Source organism: Ostrinia furnacalis, unplaced genomic scaffold (genome assembly GCF_004193835.3).
Source record: "Ostrinia furnacalis isolate ACB-3 unplaced genomic scaffold, ASM419383v2 OfSCF0195, whole genome shotgun sequence".
Taxonomy (NCBI): Eukaryota; Metazoa; Arthropoda; class Insecta; order Lepidoptera; family Crambidae; genus Ostrinia; species Ostrinia furnacalis.
The window spans coordinates 498,631-517,974 of record NW_021130434.1 but is presented as its reverse complement, the minus strand read 5'-3'; the positions used below and the strand labels follow the sequence as shown (position 1 = coordinate 517,974).

At 39.7% G+C, this 19,344-nt stretch overlaps 2 protein-coding genes across 2 annotated transcripts in view; one reads left to right on the top strand and one right to left on the bottom strand.

Annotated features, from left to right (window-relative positions):
* The window catches only part of LOC114354924 (uncharacterized), a 58,309-nt gene extending 52,407 nt beyond the window's left edge, over positions 1-5,902 (bottom strand). The window contains exon 1 of the mRNA XM_028307525.1: positions 5,695-5,902. Within this exon, the coding sequence (XP_028163326.1) occupies positions 5,695-5,762 (68 nt within the window). The 5' untranslated portion in view covers positions 5,763-5,902. The remainder of the gene's footprint in view (positions 1-5,694) is intronic.
* A 2,285-nt stretch (positions 5,903-8,187) lies between these two features.
* LOC114355138 (zinc finger protein 184) lies at positions 8,188-13,979 on the top strand. Its single transcript, XM_028307828.1, has 4 exons — positions 8,188-8,770; positions 9,989-10,145; positions 10,854-10,985; positions 13,666-13,979. The coding sequence occupies exons 1-4, from the start codon at positions 8,188-8,190 to the stop codon at positions 13,835-13,837; spliced, it is 1,044 nt and encodes a 347-aa protein (XP_028163629.1). The 3' UTR covers positions 13,838-13,979.
* The last annotated feature ends 5,365 nt before the right edge of the window (positions 13,980-19,344 follow it).

Genomic DNA, 19,344 nt, shown 5'->3' with positions numbered 1-19,344 from the left:
GTACTTTATTTTTAAGCCATGATTTGCAATCTGTTGCTGTACCTTAATAAATAAAATAAAATAAAAATAACCATAAGTATGGCAATGATTTCGGCATGCACTCTTTTATGTGGCACTAGCTTTCCGCCCGCGGCTTCGCGCGCGTGGAATATCGTTTGTTAAATTTTCCTGAATTTTCTTTGCTATAAACCTCACGGAGCCCGAGACCTTTCCAACGAATGCAAAACCGTGGAAATCGGTTCGTGCGTTCTGGAGTTATTGGCTCCGTGCACGATTACAGCGCCAACTAGCGTCCACAACTTTGTGGGCTCTGTCACATTGACATTTAGGTCGTATATTTGTGAAAAAATATCGAAATGAAAAAATAACAAATATTTTCAACTAATAAATTGTTGTGATACCACGATTTGGGTGGAAAAAAGGTTTTGAAATCATTTTGGTCATTCAAATCAAATGAGGTAAGTCCAAAAAGTGTGTTTAATTTTGATTGTGTCAGGGTTTGTTTACTTCATTTATAGTTGTAGTTTTACAGTAAAACAAAAAGAAAAAGCTACTTTAACGGTTTCATTATATAACAGTAAATATATTTAAATGTTTCTGTATCGCTAGTAATAAATTAAATATCGTTTTCAGATCGAAATGAGTATCGTTTTGAAGACCGGGTTTGTGAGAGTTACAATATCAAATTCCAACCACAAACCGTATTTAAAGGAAAGTTGTTGGTATTGGCTGGACAAGTCCGAGATGTAGAAGAATTAAGAACAAAACAAGGGCAGAGTTCAATAATTCACGCTCTCATCATAAGGCAAACATCTGTGCACAACAACTACTGTGACTCATTTTTGTACTACCACGTTGTATAGTTTAGTTATTTCCAAATTGTAAACGGCTATTAAAACAGCCCTATCGAATTACAGTCCACTCTTTTATTTAAGTTCCCAGTAGGACCCTTTTCATGCGATTAATTAATGATATTAAAATGTATTATGTAGAATCGCTTTGCCATTGACTGATACATCTGATGACAGAGCTAACATTATTTCTACTTTTGACCACCATGAGCGCTGCGATAGATTATGTCCCCCCCACCTAGTACTTCGCACCCAGCGAATAGCGTCAGGAAGGAAAACCCGACTTATTTTTATATAGTAGATTACAGCTAAGTAACAATAGTGATAGAGTTTTTTGCGTTGCTTCTTCTGAGCATTGGCCCATTTATTGTCCCGAAGCAGAACTTATTACACCTTCATACTGGGGCGTGTAAAAGTGCTTTATAAAAGCCTAATGCAAAAATAAAATGCGTTTTTTTTACATGACAGTCAGTCCATTTTGGGCACAAATCACTTCTAGACACTTCACACTGTCTAGACTAGACAGTGTCATTTATAAAAATATTAAGTAGAGTCGAAAGCATCTCAGACTATACATTTTCGTTCGAAAATAACGCCTATTCTAATTGAATAAGAGACCTTAATGTTTATCTTGATGAGCTACTCGTACCTACTTACATACTTGCGTGTTCCAAACCCGTTGTTAGTTTAATAATGAATTCCACACACGTGCGCGTACGCATCACGGCCGGACTACTGCGTTTGAGTGCCCCATTGATCGTATTTTGTATGTGGTAATCTTTTAGATAGTTTCAATAGCAGTTCAAGACAAATTGTAGAGAATACTTTAATGTAGATATTATGGACGTGTTCCAATGTTTTATTATAAAGGATCGCGATATAGCCAAGAAGAAAAGAAGTTCGCTGGGTTTTTAAATAGTTAGATCTTTGCTTTATTGGGACAAGGTCGACTTTTTACCCACTTTCTTCGTCTTTTCGGGAGAAGATGCTGAATAGCGAACGAACTTTCTGCTGAAATTCAGAGTCGAGATATCATATCAAGAAGTTCCGGTTAAATAGGAGTGGGCGCCCTTTCGGCACACATTTTTAGTGTTTAATTTTTAGTTTATTTGTAATACATGCTATTTCGCAATCACATATTATAATCTGATGTGCTGTGCCTAAGATACAGTTAACTGAAAAAATACCAAGTTTTTGTTTAGTGTAATCTTATCAAGTAGGGTCTTAAAACCAGCTCTTCAATCTCTGCTTCTTTACAGCACTGGCTCATTTCTTGTCCCGAAGCAGTGGTAGGGTTAATACTGGGACGTGTAAAAGTGCTTTTTAAAAGCCTACTTGCAAAAATAAAATTAGTTTTATGAGTTTTCTGTAGGCACAGAATCTAAGGGTTCCTGAGAATAGCTTCGAAGCAATAAATGTTTCAATTTCCTCCCAGCCCCCAGCGGAACTCGCGAGGAGGGCCTCGAGGAGTGATGCAGACGATATGGTAACACAATTACCTCCCGAAGGATGGGGTGGGGAGATTACCCGGTGTGAGATTATGCCAAGATTGAGAAAATGTGTTTTGGTATTTAGCTACCTCTTTAGGTAGCCTTTAGGTAGACAAGTACCGCCTACATTATTGTTTGTATACCTTCGTAGCTTTCTTTGAAGGCAAAAGTAAGCTTCACAGAGCATATTAAAGAGGGTAGATATTGTGGTACAGGTAAAAAGAACCCTCTCTGTGTAGCTAAAACTATTAAAATTAGGTAAATGCAATATAAACTTTTTCAAAGTCACCTTTGCTTTTTGAGGGAGATAGGGGAAGATATTACAAGCTGTACGCTACAGTCAGCAGTATGGTCAGCAGTTATCGTCGTTACATAGTCATCTATTGTCAACATCGTGGTCTTCTTGCAACTCTTGCGCTATTGTACTAGACGTTAGACGTCACAAGGTCTTATCTGGAGTGTCAAATGGAGCAAAAGCTCCAAGTCAAAAATAATTTTGTCCATACGACGTCTGCATTTGGTACCAGTACCCTGCAACTTGATAATATTGTGACAGTTACTGACAAGTTAAAGTTCCAAAATACTGGACTGTCCTATCGATGACATTGACAGTGGGGCGCCACCGTCAATACCGGATCGCTGGTTCCGATTTTTGCCATGTTGGAAACCATATAGTTGAACGATGGTAGCGCCCCCCTGTCATTGAGTTTGGTGGGACAGTTCAGCGTGGGTCATCTATACTAGGGAATGTTTTCATAGACTAATCAACTGTCAGTTAAATCACCTGTCAAATATCTAAACCAAACATTTATCAATCGTGGGTGCGGTCTGCCCGTATTTATTTATTTTTAATATAAATGTTTAAACTATAAACAAGGGTTGCTGTTATCATTGATGTGATGTACTAGCGAAGACTTGAAGACAAGTGTTCCCATACATAAACACAGTCTTAATCAAAATAAGTTGCAGCGGTGGGAACGAGAGGTGGGAATAGTCCCGTTATAGAAAACTGCATACTATGCGAGCAAATTCAAACTAAATTATCTTAGCTCTAGGTCTACAACCATCAGTCTGTCGTTTTAAAATATCAAGTGAAATATTATAATTATGTGGGACGTTGACAGCTATGCAATCTAACCTACACTTAGCTTAGTTCTAAAATCTGCAACCCACAGTAGGCAGACGTTTTATCAAGAGAAATATTATTATGTGACGTAAAGACGTACCTATATGGCTGCATCTACTAAGTACCTACGTAATATTCAGTGAACATCAAAGGAATGTAAACATGAAACAGAATTTAATTTTTCTTTAATAAAATAAAATGCTTGTAGTAATGAGATAACATTAAAAATACGCATTGAGGGCACTTGTATTCTTCCCACTCGTAGTGAAGAGATTGCTAATGATATTATTATGTTACTAACGGCCGCCCGCGACTTCGTACGCGTGGATCCCGTTTTACCCTCTTTATCTATCTTACGCGGTTTAGATTTTTTCATACAAAATGTTTTTTCCCGCTAACTCCCGTTCCCGTGGGATTTTTGCAATATCCTGTTGTAACTAAGCTTTAAGTTTACTAACGTACCTGCATGCCAAATTTCAAGCGTCTAACTTAAGCGGTTTAGATTTTTCATACAAAAGGATTTTCCCGCTAATTCCCGTTCCCATGGGAATTCCTAAGTATACTATAACCTGCCCAGGAGTATGAAGAATAATTGTACCAAGTTTCGTTAAAATCCGTCGAGTAGTTTTTGTTTCTATAAGGAACATACAGACAGACAGACAAAAATTTTACTAATTGCATTTTTGGCATCAGTATCGATCACTAATCATCCCCTGATAGTTATCGTATTTTGAAAATATATTTCATGTACAGAAATGACCTCTCTACAGATTTATTATAAGTATAGATTTGAAGATATTTATGGGTATAAAAAGCCTTACAACGGTCTGACTCAATAAAGGCTTTTAATTTCAAATCGTTTTAATAATAAATAAGCAAATTCGAAGAGGGAATAATCACAATCTACTTTGTGGCGTAATGGATAAATCGCGTAGGCATCTAAAAGCAATTTGACAAATATTGTCTCATATTTAATTAAAGTTAAGCTACCCTACACCGAATGTTTGAAAGAATCGTTTGAGAAATATATTTTTTCGTTTTTAACAATTAAATCTAATTAAATGCGGGAACGCTACACCTATCATTAATCAAACCGAGATTCATTTCATAAGACATCTTCTTTTCTTCTTCTCGAAATTGCAAGTAGAATGTGTTTTTAATAATAAATGGAAGAAAATGTAATAAGAACAAGTTTTTGGCCAATAAATGGACCTCTTCATTTTTCTGTTAAGGTTTTGAAGAATTAAAACACAATCGTAGTTTATTACTACGTTATATGATGATAGAATACAAGTAAGTATACATAAATGGTTTCCAGTAAATAGAGTTGTACACTACAGACACCCCTGTCTGGGGACCCTGTTTGGGACATAGAGTAAATTCATTTTTTCGGATTACTTCATGTTTGGTTGGACATTGCAGGCTTGATTCTTTAATATGATTCAGAGCTTTACAAAGTATCGGCGATCTTCAAGATTCAGCCATGTCAGATTGTGTTGTGAGCCCGGTTGTTACACACCCACATGTTAGAAACTAATATAGTAAAGTAAACAACTCAGAAAAGGGTCCTCTACATTATTATACGCCCACATGGTTCATATTTTCCATCAATTAGATGGAAAAACACTGAAAGTAAAAAGAGTAAGTTTTTATTTCATATCTTTACGTTTCTTACGATTTGTAATGAGCTAAGACGTGCTCTATGGACAATTGTTGCTCTAGAATCTTTTGAAATATCACCAAGGAATACTATTTTAGAAATAATACACATTGTTGCCTGTTTTTAAACTACGTATTCGGTTGACAATGAAAATGAGTCAGGCTGTTAACAAATTACAATACGAGATTTTACCGTGAAATCATTGTACGAAAGATTTGTTTCACAAGAACGCTAATCTAATGTTACAAATTAACATTTTGTAACTTAAAGATTTACGATTCCTTGACTTTAGTGATGGTTATTTACAAATACATATTCTTTTATTGTTACATCAATCTTCGTTAGACGTTCAACGTCTCTGTTTAAATCGTTCGGATGACGGTTCTTACGGATCCATGGCGGGTGTGAGCCATGATTGACACCCATGAGCTCGCACTTCTCCGTGCCAGCGTATTGATTTATCCAGACCATATCATGCGCTCGTCTCTTCTCCTACTACAACTAGTTTGTTTTCATCCATTTAGCTAAGCGTTGTAGGTTGACCTTCACGCCATATACGATACTCACTCCTCAGATTGTTGTGATATATTGTCCTTGTCTTTGTGTGCTTGCCCGGAGCTGCAAGAGTTGCCCATGGCGGCCGAGGCTCCGGCCCGAGCTGTGATCACGGCATGCGTTATTCACAATGGCACACGCACTCGCGACGCGGGGTATACGCCCAGAAACTCATGCCGCGCGTCCGGGGCCAGCGGTGGCGGCGTGCGATCGCCTCGGAGTCGCGCCGCCAAATAATCGATGGCCGCTTCGCCCGCCCCTCCCCTCGACTCGCGCGCGCGCTGTCAACATTTTTCTTTTTTACGGAGCTTTTCCGAGCGGCCAGTGACGTAAGGCGGGAAGTTTTCATATCGGTGCACAGATAACGAAAGTGCGAGTCTGTGAAGCGATTCGTAATTCGTTTGATCATCTGTGACGGTTTTGTAGACGTAATTTTATTTTTTGTTGTGGAAATAAAAGTTTATCAATGTCAATCGATGAGACTTTGTTTCCATAAGTCGGCTGTTTCTTGAACTTTACTTTTAATCTAGTACTTAACTACTATTAGAAACTCACAAACAACCAACTTAATCTAAAAGATGAATCATTTTGCTCGTCACAAATTAGCTAAACACAATATACACATAGGGGAAGGGGGGGCATGATGGGGTAGCTAAGCGAAATAATAAAAATACAGCTTAATCAATATATTTATTGGCCTCATTAATTTATGGCACGTTATGTCATTAATCTAACTATGATTTGGTACAGGCTTTGGAGAATCAACCTATCACAATTTTTAATAATTAATATTTAATAGGAACATTATGAAAAACCATCTTGCCCCATACTATGGGGTATGATGGGGTAACGGAATTGGGGCATGATGTGACAAGCTAGTCCTCACAAAACAAACAAATATGTATTTCTTCCGGATCTTCATCGTCCACGCCAGCACAAGCGTTGTGACACGTTGTGACTTGTGATCCCAACGTCCACAGAGCTGGCAGCCTACCCAGGGTTCTGATGATGTCAAAAAATTGTTGTTTACATCATTGCAATATAAGCATATGGCATCTTCATAGTTGATCTTGTGTTGTTTGGCTGAGGGTTTGGTCTTTTCTTTGTTTTTATGATTCTTTTTAAGGCGAGGATTATACCCCATCATACCCCACACCCAATACCCCATCTTGCCTCATAAGGTCGCTCTGAACAAAAAAATAAAAAACTAATAAAATGTTTGATGGGTTCCTGCAAACAACACACTATATCAAAATAAACAACATTAGTAACCGAAGATCAAAAACACATAAATGGGGTGATCATAATTACCTTAAAATGTTGACGTTTAACCTACCAAAAATTAGATCGACTAAACACTAAAACAGTTTTTCATTTGTGGTCACAAGACGCATGCACTCCAGCTCACAGTTTCTCTCGCACTAACCGTCGGTTGAATGAGGCTTCCTATTGGCTTATTGTTTTACATTCACAAACGTCTACTTTCTTCTATGTGTGCGGTACCCCGTCTTACCTCGCTACCCCGTCATGCCCCCCCTTCCCCTACATTACTACACCTAAATAAAACCCAACAATAAATAAATTAAAGCTCTACACAACTTTTGAAATAAACCATAATAATTTCGACAAACTTACTACTCCATCGAATTAAACTCGATTTAAAATCGTTTTCATTTTCAGCGATACCGCTTCAAAAGATTCCATAAACAAAATTAAAAACACACCACGTAGGGGACACTGGCCGCGGCAGCGCGATCAAATTTGGAATTCTTAAAATAAAAACTTTTGAATTTCGTTTGTTTTGAATCTGACGTACACAGCAAGTGCTTAAACAGTGCGGAAAATTTGTATTCACTGAAAAATCTATTTTAAAGTAATAAAATATAATTTTAATACTTTTATTGTGCTTGAACAAAATGCCTAGATGCTTCTTATATTCCGTGCGGTCTCTTAGACACAGTTTCATACATGAATCGTCTTCATTTTCCTATGAAAGTAAGTACTTTGCTGTATTGTATAATCATAAAAAAGGTTTCTGTCACACGAATGCTGAAGTGAAAATAAGGCCTATGAAAGATTAGGAAAGTGTTTTTCATTTATATGGTGAGCTTTTATCAACGAAAGTCGTGGAAAATTCGTTATTTAAACGGCACAGTGTTTCACATGTAGAGATTGATCTTAGGTTTGTTTAATAGATAAATTATATTAAATTAGTAGGTAACTAGTTTAATTGCGATATGTAAATACAAAATATTAACGATTTTATATAATATAACTAAAATATTTTATAAGTAATAAGTACATAAAAGTAAGTAGTTTTCGGTGTGTTGCGGTCTAAGATGTTTTTATAGTAGTTGCGGTCCATTCGTCAGTCCTCGGATTTTTACGAAAATTTGCCCTATGGTGCCCTACGACACCTTCCCTTTAAAATGGAAGTTAATATTTCAGATATAACTTAACTTATTTTATCTTCTAGTTGAACCCAAACCAGCTCGAGGTCCGAAAATGAACTTGAAACGTCAAAAGAATCTTCTCAAAACCAACGAAACTCTCTTCAACGACAAAGTCCCTATATCCACGCGTTTCTACCTCCAGCTCTTAAAAAGAAGCCAATTCCTTGAAAACTTTCTTAGCACAGAAACCTACGAATACGCTTCTGAAAGCGAACGGCCTGTCATCTCACCAGAACCAAAAAGAAGCAGCCAGATTAAAAAAGAAGTAGACAAATCGAGTTACAACCTGCGATCGGAGGGTAAAACGGAACGTAAGGTGTTTTACAAGAAAACGCGCGGGAAAAGGCGAAAAAACATGGCCGACAAAATCAACAAAATTGTTTCTGTGCAAGACAAAAAGAGTAAGAGAGAGCCGTTAGCTCCTATATTAGAAGAGATAAGAAATAGAGAGCCCCTGAAAAGTAATAGTAAGGGATCGGAGATAGATAAGATAGCAGAGAAATTGAAGAGCTTGTTCAAACAGACTGCTGAAGAAAATCTCAATAAAGAACTTTTGACTTGCAAGGAGCTGTTTGAGAAAGATACTATTGAGGCTGACAGTGACCATGGTAAAGAAAATGAAGAGGAAAAGAAAGAAGGTAAAATAATGACTATTTTACTTTAAATTTTAAATAGGTAGCTATAGTCTGGTCCGTGAGCACGTAGAATTTTGTCCAATGACCCCAAGCTACCCATCCTTATCGCTCGCGCGTAATTATGTTGCTATCGCGCTCGCACACTCACTGCGGGTGCCAGTCGCACAGTCGCGACATCAATATAATTACGCGCGAGCGATAAGGATGGGTAGCTAGGGGTCATTGGACAAAATTCTACGTGCTCACGGACCGGGCTTTAGATATCTTAAATGAGATCCGTTGGAGAACCAAAGTAACCGACATATCCCGAAGAGTTGACAAACTTTTAAATAGTGGATGGGCACCTTAGCGGGATTTCTCGAATGGCGGCGAACACGGACTGGAACACGTAATGTAAGCCTAGACCTCTCACTGGGTGGACTGATGATCTAGTGAAGCTCGCAGGAAGCACGGACGCTGGCAACAAAGTAGACGTAGTATGTATAGTTGTAGAAATCCTTGAGAGGCTTTTATACAGCAGTGGACGTCTTTTGGTAGAAACTAAAGTGGGTTGATGCTATACATAGATAGATCGTGCCATCCACGAAGACGCGTCCCACCAATTTTTGGTCGAGGGAAGTGCGGGATGCGGGGAATTTTATCCGAGTAAGTAATCCGAGCGGTATTATTGTAGTGTGCGTGTGTACTAATGGATAATTTAGCGTGTACCGATAACACTCAAACATTAGCGGAAGAATGAAGTGCATCTCCGTGAATGGCACTACTATCTCATGGCCGTTGGGGCAGAAAAGTTATCGAGTGGCGACCACGGGCTGGAAGATGTAGCGTGGGCAGGCCTCCTACTAGGTGGACTGACGATCTGGTAAAGGTCGCGCGAATAGGGTTGCCAGGTGTCATGCTTTAGCCAGACACGTTTGGCTTTTTACGGTCTTGTCCGGCCAAATATTGTATTGTCCGCCCGGCCTGTTCGGCTTTTTTATTTGGCTACCACGCCAGGCGAAATTCGAGCTACAGAATAATAAGCGCACGCATCAGGACATCGGTGACATGTCCGGCTTTTAGGGTAAAATGTCCGGCCAAAGGAAGCAGAGTCCGGCTCGTCGTCCGGTCATCCGGCGGACGTCATTTGGCTGAAACGAACGAATAAACGAACTATATCTATACTCTCGTTATACTGTTCATCAGCATCGGTTGCAGCGTCCCCCCCGTTGCCGGGGCCCCGCGAGTGGCGCGGGCCCCGCCCCAGCCACACCTGCTCGTATTGCGGCAAGCGCTTCGACCGGCCCTGGGTGCTGAAGGGGCACCTCCGTCTACACACGGGCGAGCGACCCTTCCCGTGCCCTCATGCGCATTGTGGACGGACCTTTGCTGACAGGTGAGATTGGTTTTAGAGTAGGCGCACACACCGTTGATTTTTAGTTGGCCGATAGTTGTGCCCGATTTCAAATTGTATGAAGAATCGGCCAAATCGAATCGGCGTAGTGTGCGCACTCCCATACTGATCAACTGCCCGACTGAACTATCGGCCGACAAAAAATCAACGGTGTGCGCCTACTCTTAAAGTTGTTTGATAGCAGCCCTTTACAAGGATATGGCTACTCCATGGTACTTTATAGGCTGTGTTATATTTCGTTCCATCCAGAGCTAAAAAAAGTTAAATGATGTTTGATTTATAAAGTTAAAGATAAAAAGATAAAGATAAAAGATCATTTATTCACCGAGACAAGGTAATACAACAAGGTAGATGTTACAACAATACAACAACAACAACAACACTTTATTGACAGAGGCTGAAAAATTCGAAAGTTGAGACTTGAGTCCAGTTTAATACTGAAAAAACTTGTGGAAATTGAGATTATTGATCGATTTCAAAATTGTGAAGTTTTCAATAAATACTATAAAAGTATCCAATATTTCCTAAGGAATTATCACCACCCGTGCTACCCTGAGGAAGAGTCTCCCCCCATTTTCCAGTCTCAAAATAGACAATTACATTTCGTTCTGTCTGTAGTAATCTTCTTGATTGTATTTACAGTCTCATAAAACGACATCTGTTTTCCGTTCTTCATCCTTCTATCATCAGGTCGAACCTCAGAGCGCACCAGCGCACCCGGGGCCACCACGCGTGGCAGTGGCGCTGCGCCGAGTGCGGCAAGGCGTTCAGCCAGCGCCGCTACTTGGAGAGACACCGGGCTGACGCGTGCAGGAAGTACAAGTACGTTTCCAACTCCTTGTAGGGTTACATTCATCATCCATCATCATCATCATTTCAGCCACAGGACGACCACTGCTGAACATAGGCCTCCCCCAATGACTTCCACATCGCACGGTTGGTAGCGGCCTGCATCCAGCGCCTCCCTGCTACCCTTATCAGAAACGAGGAGATTCGTAAACGAACTAAAGTCGCTGACATAGCCCGACGGATTAGCAAGCTGAAGTGGCAGTGGGCAGGGCACATAGTACGCAGAACTGACGGCCGATGGGGCAGCAAGGTTCTGGATTGGAGGCCGCGTACCGGAAAACCCAGCGTTACGTCCACCCACAAGCGTTACATTACCACCAGGATATTCCATAGATCATGGTAGACCTAAAAACCACCATTTGCAGCACTACTGGAAAGCATTCAGAGCGTGGAAACACTTGGAATACCACCTAACTGGTGCTTGCTCGCAGTACAAGTACCTTGTAGGGCTCCATTAGGACCAGGACACTTCTCAGATACCAGGGCCACAAGACCCAATTGCGGTACAGCTGGAAAGCGTAGAGTAAGTGGAGGTTCCTCTTATAGCACCAGGCTAATGCTTACTGAAAGAAGAAGTAAGGTTACCAACTCCTTGGAGGATACCATCAGGTCACACCTCAGATAGCAGGACCACAAAGCTTCCACTTGTGGCATCGTTGGAAAACGTTTAGTAAGTGGAAGTTCCTCTAAAAGCACCAGGCTGATGCTTATCGAAAGAAGAAGTAGGTTTCGAACTCCTTGTAGCATACCATTAGGATCAGGACACTCCTCAAATACCAGGGCCACAAGACCCATTTGTGGTACAGCTGGAAAGCGTTCAGTAACTGGAGGTATCTGCAATGCCATCGGGCTGATGCTTGCAAGAAATATACCTATGTAGGTTTCCAACTCCTTGGAGGGTACCATCAGGTCAAACCTCAGAGCGCACCAGCGGACCCGGGGCCACCACGCGTGGCAGTGGCGCTGCGCCGAGTGCGGCAAGGCGTTCAGCCAGCGCCGCTACTTGGAGAGACACCGGGCTGACGCGTGCAGGAAGTACAAGTAGGTTTCCAACTCCTTGTAGGGTTACATTCATCATCATCATCATCATTTCAGCCACAGGACGTCCACTGCTGAACATAGGCCTCCCCCAATGACTTCCACATGGCACGGTTGGTAGCAGCCTGCATCCAGCGCCTTCCTGCTACCCTTATCAGAAACGAGGAGATTCGTAAACGAACTAAAGTCGCTGACATAGCCCGACGGATTAGCAAGCTGAAGTGGCAGTGGGCAGGGCACATAGTACGCAGAACTGACGGCCGATGGGGCAGCAAGGTTCTGGATTGGAGGCCGCGTACCGGAAAACCCAGCGTGGGACGTCCACCCACAAGGGTTACATTACCACCAGGATATTCCATAGATCATGGTAGACCTAAAAACCACCATTTTGCAGCACTACTGGAAAGCATTCAGTACGTGGAAATAATTGGAATACCGCATAACTGGTGCTTGCTCGCAGTACAAGTAGGTTGCCAACTCCTTGTAGGGCTCCATCAGGACCAGGACACTTCTCAGATACCAGGACCACAAAACTTACTTGCAGTACAACTGGTAAGCGTTCAGTAAGTGGAAGTTTCTCTTATAAAACCAGGCTGATGCTTACTGAAAGAAGAAGTAGGTTTCCAACTCCTTGTAGGACCATCAGGTCAAACCTCAGAGCGCACCAGTTCAGCCAGCGGCGCTACTTGGAGAGACTCGGGGCTGAGTCGTGCAGGAAGTACAAGTAGGTTTCCAACTCCTTGTAGGGCTCCATAGGACCAGCAATGATACTCCGAAACGCTGTTTTTGTATTTTCGGGTCTACCTGTCACCGTCGCTCATGCTGGCATCTCCCTTTGCGTGAGAGGGATGGCAACATTCGAAACTTCGGTTGCGTTTTTTGGAATATCCCCGCAGGACACTTCTCAGATACCAGAACCACAAAGCCTATACTTGTGGCATAGTTGGAAAGCGTTTAGAAAGTGGAGGATCTCCTAATAGCACCAGGCTTATGCTTACCGAAAGAAGTACGTTCCCAACTCCTTGTAGGACCATAAGGTCAAACCTCAGAGCGCACCAGTTCAGCCAGCGGCGCTACTTGGAGAGACACCGGGCTGACGCGTGCAGGAAGTACAAGTAGGTTTCCAACTCCCTGTAGGGCTCCATTAGGACCAGAACACTTCTCAGATACTAGGACCACAAAGCTTCCACTTGTGCCATTGCTGGCAAACGTTTGTAGAGGTACTTGTTGTACTGCCTTCAGGCTGATGCTTACCGAAAGAAGCGTTATGGTAGCACTTGGAATACACCACCCTCTGATACTTGCTCGAATTACAACTACGAGTAGGTTTTCAACTTCTTCATTTCCAAAACAGAAGCAGGACAATCAGGGCGATTGGCAACAAACTACCATCAGGAATCGAACCCAGAATCTCATTATACTGATCAATCACTGGAATACATAAGTTACTACAACCCAATCGAGCTAACTGCACACCTCGCTTGAATGCGACTCTCCCTTCCACACCTCCCTGCTTTCGCCCCGTCCGTACCAGAGGGTCGACGTGACGTCACTGCTGCCAGGTGCGCAGTTAACTCAACTTCTAACGACTATTAATAACAATTTTATCATCCAGAATGCACACCCGCAACTCCAAGTGCGTCGAAGCCCACACCAAGTCTGAGAGGGAGGCTCCTCTCCCGGTGCCTCTGTACGGGATCATCAGGCCCCACGCGGCCTCTGAGGCCTGCCAGGACACGCCCATCGACCTGTCGGTCGGGAAGAGGACTGATGCGACCGATGCCTGATAGTTGTCGGACAATTATTTAATAGTAGTGGCAGAAGCTGTGCTAAGTGAATGAAGTGTTTTAGTGTTTATTAATATTTAATTTAACTTTAAGGCATGGAAAAAGACAATGTATAAAGTCTGAACAAAAATAAAGTGGTACGATTTGCACGAGATTTCTATTATTTTGATACAGAGTACTCATTTTTTGTAGTAACGTATCGTTTTTTTTATACGTCTCACCACACCACACTACTTAATTCAGTTTTTAGAAGAAGTTCACCCACGCTTACGCATATTCACAAACGTTACTATGAGGTCTCAGTGCGCGTGGACTCACAGGGTGACACACGTACCAATCACAGAGCTCTATTCAACGCTGTGCGTTTGATTTTAGTTTTTACAAAAATAAAATATGTCCTCAGCACAAGCTCTATGCTATGCTTTATTTGAAATTAGATATTATGATTTGCATGTGGATTGAGTGATCCTTGCTTCAATCTTAACAAAAATGGATGATTTTTTCCCTTATTTTCCTGTGTACCCTTGGCTGTTCCCTTGATGGTACAGTGGAAAATAAATTTTAACCGCTGTACCCTTGGCCGTAAAACCCAACCAACTTAAATTGCACACGTGACCAAGAGGACTAGCTTTTCTTGAATTTGGCCAAAAAACAAAAACAAATGAACATCGATAAAAACAAATGAAGAAACATAAATGGTATAAATTTGTCCTATTAAATAAATAATGTAATTATTTTCTACTTTTTAGTGCAGGTTATTTGGAGTCGGTTTTAATTTTTTTGTTAAAATTAATTTATTTCATGCTTTTTAGTTGATTAGTCCTTGTTATTCTCACTGAAGATGGACAGTACCTATGTTTAATGAGATTGAGACTATAGTTTTCCATTTTAAGTGTAAATAATCTTCCCTACAATACAGGCTACCTACTTTAAATATGGGCAACTAAAAAGTATCATCTGATTCCTAACTTACGAAGTTTGACCTTTCATCATCAGCTCACCTAAAAAACCTGAATTAACAACTGTATACACATACGTAGGTACCTAAAATATTTAAAGAATTATTCTCCAACTCCTAAGCGTTAAGTTGTTTTACTTTCCATCATCACCTCATCAACATTAGATAATGACTAACAGATGCATTGCATATACTTGAATATCTTTAGAATAAATATGAAAAACGATATACGTGCTTATAAAATTTGAGGGTTGCCCTGGATTTCCCTAGGATCCCATCATCAGATCCTGACTTGGTGACAATAGGAACACCTCAGAAGTATACCCTATTGAACAAAAAAAGAATTTTGAAAATCTGTCCACAATTGACGGAGTGATACGTGAACATAAATAAAAAAAAAACATACATACACCGAACATAATAACCTCCTCCTTTTTTGAAGTCGGGTAAAAATGGCGTAATATTGTCTCTATTCTATGTACTTAATTAATTATATTTCGTTTTACTTTTATCTACATTTATGTTTCTTCATTTGTTTTTATCGATGTTCATTTGTTTTTGTTTTTTGGCCAAATTCAAGAAAAGCTAGTCCTCTTGGTCACGTGTGCAATTTAAGTTGGTTGGGTTTTACGGCCAAGGGTACAGCGGATAAAATTTATTTTCCACTGTACCATCAAGGGAACAGCCAAGGGTACACAGGAAAATAAGGGGATTTTCTTAGTTAAAATATTGCGGTGAAGTGAAACTTCCTCGATTTTTGTTAACATTGAAGCAAGGATCACTCAATCCACATGCACATATATTATGGTGTATTTTTTCTTATAATTTTACAGATAAATTAAACACCAGTCAAATTTAAAATTTATTTATTACAATAAATTAAATAAATACAATTTGTACAACTTACTAAGAACAGCTAAATTACGAAAATACAACTCATTTTCGGGACGTGGTAGACACTTCACGTGGGTTTAAGATTTGAAGGTTTGCAAAGAGCCAATTTCATTAGTTACATATTAAAATTGTGGACTTTTACGTCTAAAATAAAACAGATTTGATTTGATTAAATATCCAGTGACTTTATCGATTGTTTTTATGATTATTTGTATTTTTCCACGGAACCCTAGTTATTTTTCCAATATTTAAGTTTGTGTTTAAGAACACCGCTAGCTAGTTAAGTCCTATCAAAATCGGTTCAGCCGTTTCGGAAACTAGTCGGAATTTATTACTTTATGTGCAGAAGTTATGTTCGTATTGACATAATATTTTATAATCAGGCCTTGAAGAAGGAAAGGTATAAATAAAATATATAAATAAAGTGCTATACTTCATTGTAAGTAATGAAAAGAGCTCGTATATGGACACAATCATAGAACACATAAATACAACAATAAGTTAATAAGGCATACGTTATTTTTTTACATGATACACTGGATAAGGCTATGAAATTACATAGTTTTCAGCAATTCTTTATTAACTCACTCAGGTTCTAATTCTGATACGATGCTCAAGTATGAATCTAGACTCAAAAACAGACTCAAGCCATGTTTTATTAATCACAGACGAGTTTGAATCCAGTTTTGAGAGCAGTTTCAGAATTTTAACCGATTATTTGACAATATTTCGTTACAACGTGTTTATTATAATTTATCTATTACTTAAGTAGTTATTTTACGAAAATTGGCAGTAAGAGATATTCATAAGTTTGGATCGTTCTTCCCTAAGCACTATATTGTTCTCACATACAGCATTCGCGAACATTAACGAACGTTCGGCGATTTTGCGAGTTCGCTTACAAAAATATATTTTATTTTTTATTTTTATACAGGTATTTGACCACAATCACACCTGGTGTTAAGTGAAATGCAGTCTAGGATGGTACATATCTGCCCTGTAAGTGCCTATTCACTCTCGCCTTAAAAAGGCCCGGAATAAACTAAACCGGATTCGGGAAAGACAACAGCAGGTAGCGAATTTCAGTCCCTAGCTATTCGCATTATGAAGTTACCGAAACGCTTAGTGCAAGCTGGTGGCGTAGTGTGAGTTTACGTCAAACCATTCGATGTCAACTGCGTAAAAAAGTGACATTAATGACGGATTTTACAGCGCCCCTAGCGGGAACTTTCAAGAACTACATTTTTTTTAAGGCGCTCGCTAGTGATGACTTTTGATATAAACTCACACTAATGCCCGTATTCACAAACGTTACTATGAGGTCTCACAGTGCGCGTGGACGCACAGGGTGACACACGAACCAATTACAGAACTCTATTGAACGTTGTGCGTTCGATTTGCTGCTTTACTTAAGCAAGCATCGTTTGTGAATACGTACGGGCGTAAGCCCTCTGGTGGATGTCTGTTCAACGAATGCTGTAAGTGAGAACGTATCTTAATATTAATATTTGTGCTGTGCATCGTAGAAAACCAAAGCTATGTATGTAAATGTGAAATGTATGTGTGTATTTTAAAACCTAAATCTAACATATAAAGCGCAGAGAAAGGTATTTCTCAAGATCATATTCGGAATGAAAATATTATACAATGTCGTCCAGGCTCAAGTGACCGGCCAAGCATTCTAAATATTCATGGAAAATTATCTTAAAGTGACATAAGATGTTAACCAGACCACATAAGATTGGCATGGGCGTACTCAGCTTCTGGCCTAGGAGGAGGCAAGTCACCAAGTCACCTAGTTTCTGTGCTGACAGAGGTGACTGATACCCGTTTTCACCATCAATCCCTAATTTAAGTGAGCCCTATGGTAACACGTACAGGAATTTTGTTTATATAGGGGCACTTAAACATTAGGGATTGATGGTGAAAACGGGCATTGTTTCTTCCGCCACTTCTTCTCAGCACCAGCCCATATGTTGTCCTGAAGTGGTGGTAGGGCATGCTTTATACTGAATAAACAATTTTTTTTATTCTGGCCGAGAGGGGGGCTACTTCCAGTAATGTCCCATGGGTACGCTCATGATTCACACGCTCGCAAACGTGGTCGCCCCAAGCAAACTTGGCAGCGCACTGTGGCAGACGAGGCGAAGAAGATCGGCAAGACTTGGAGCGAGATCAAACGCGAAGCTCAAGACCGAAAGTGATGGAGGACTGTTGTGGACGCCCTCTGCCACATCTAGGGGACATAGGACCATAAGTCAAGTAAGTCAAGTACGCTCATGATGATTGGTCATTCAAACTATTCTTGGTTTGGTTTAACAAACTTTATAAATTACTTGAAAAATAATGCAGTTAGACCCCCTTTTTGAGGTTTTTTTTTTTATATTTTTTTAAATATTTTCAATATTTCGGACGGTCACTTGCGACTGGGAGATCTTGTATAGCGCATAAAAGTTCTGTTTGGTGATAAATATTGAGTCATAGTCATATTCAATCGATTTTCATTCCGATATTGATTATTTTGACAGGAATGTCGCGATGCTTAACAGATAATAAAATGTTAAATAGAAAAAATAACGACTTATAATGATACATTAATGTTAAAGGGTGTAAATAATGTGTTTAATAAATGAAAAAAAAATATCTTCTCTGAAATTATTTAACTCAAGTAGTGGTAATGATTAATGTGGAAATGCTTACGACAATGTATTTGTGTAATAAAAAGATTACTAGTAATATTATAAGTTAAAAGCATATCAATATTGCTGCGGGCGAAAGTGTGCGAGTTCCATTCCTGTACTATAAAATTGTATCACTTTTTAGATAGCAGCCAATTATGCCCACTTTACACTATGCTGGTAAACTGTTTCTAACTGTATGTACGTACAGTCAGCGTCAAATTGTTCGTGACACCCAAAGTTGCCAAAAAGTTGACAACAACCTTATTCCAACCGAAACAAGGACGTATTTAGAACTTTTTGACCACTTTGAGTTGATGTCGACTGTAAATTTTTTGTACATGAAAATATATTTTTGTATTTATTGGCTGAGATTATGAAGATGATGATATATTGGTACATAATATCTATTATTATCTATTCAAAAAATAACAATTCGTTCAGCCGTTTTATATTCGTCATTCATACCCATACAAGCGAAGCTGAGTTTGGAACTAGATGGCGCTGTGTGAAATATCTAAGGATTATATTCCATACTAGCTTTCCGCCCGCGGCTTCGCGCGCGTGGACTACATTATCTACATATTTTACGGAACCCTATTTTTTTCCAAAATAAAATTGAACCTATGTTACTCGTGGATAATGTAGCTTTTGAATGGTGAAAGAATTTTTAAAAACGGTCCAGTAGTTTTTGAGCCTATTCATTACAACCAACCAAACAAACAAAGTTTTCCTCTTTATAATATTAGTGTAGATAAAAAACACACGTTACGCACACGCATGTAGCAATATGAATATACCTTTATTAAAGAGATTCACAGTAAATAATATACGCCCAGAATGTATTCGCTTATTAGTCTATTTAACTTATTTCAGAAAATAGTTTTTTTTCTATATTTTATTTATTGGCACTCGTTGGTATACAGGGTGAGTCAATACATTTTCAAATATCTCTTGATTGATATGGTTTAAGACAT

Excerpts from the sequence above, each read along its gene's own strand:
- LOC114355138 (XM_028307828.1), top strand. The coding sequence starts at position 8,188 with ATGAACTTGAAACGTCAAAAGAATCTTCTCAAAACCAACGAAACTCTC. Across the intron at positions 8,771-9,988 it reads AAATGAAGAGGAAAAGAAAG|CCCGCGAGTGGCGCGGGCCC; the intron begins AAGGTAAAATAA and ends CGTTGCCGGGGC. Across the intron at positions 10,146-10,853 it reads GGACGGACCTTTGCTGACAG|GTCGAACCTCAGAGCGCACC; the intron begins GTGAGATTGGTT and ends TTCTATCATCAG.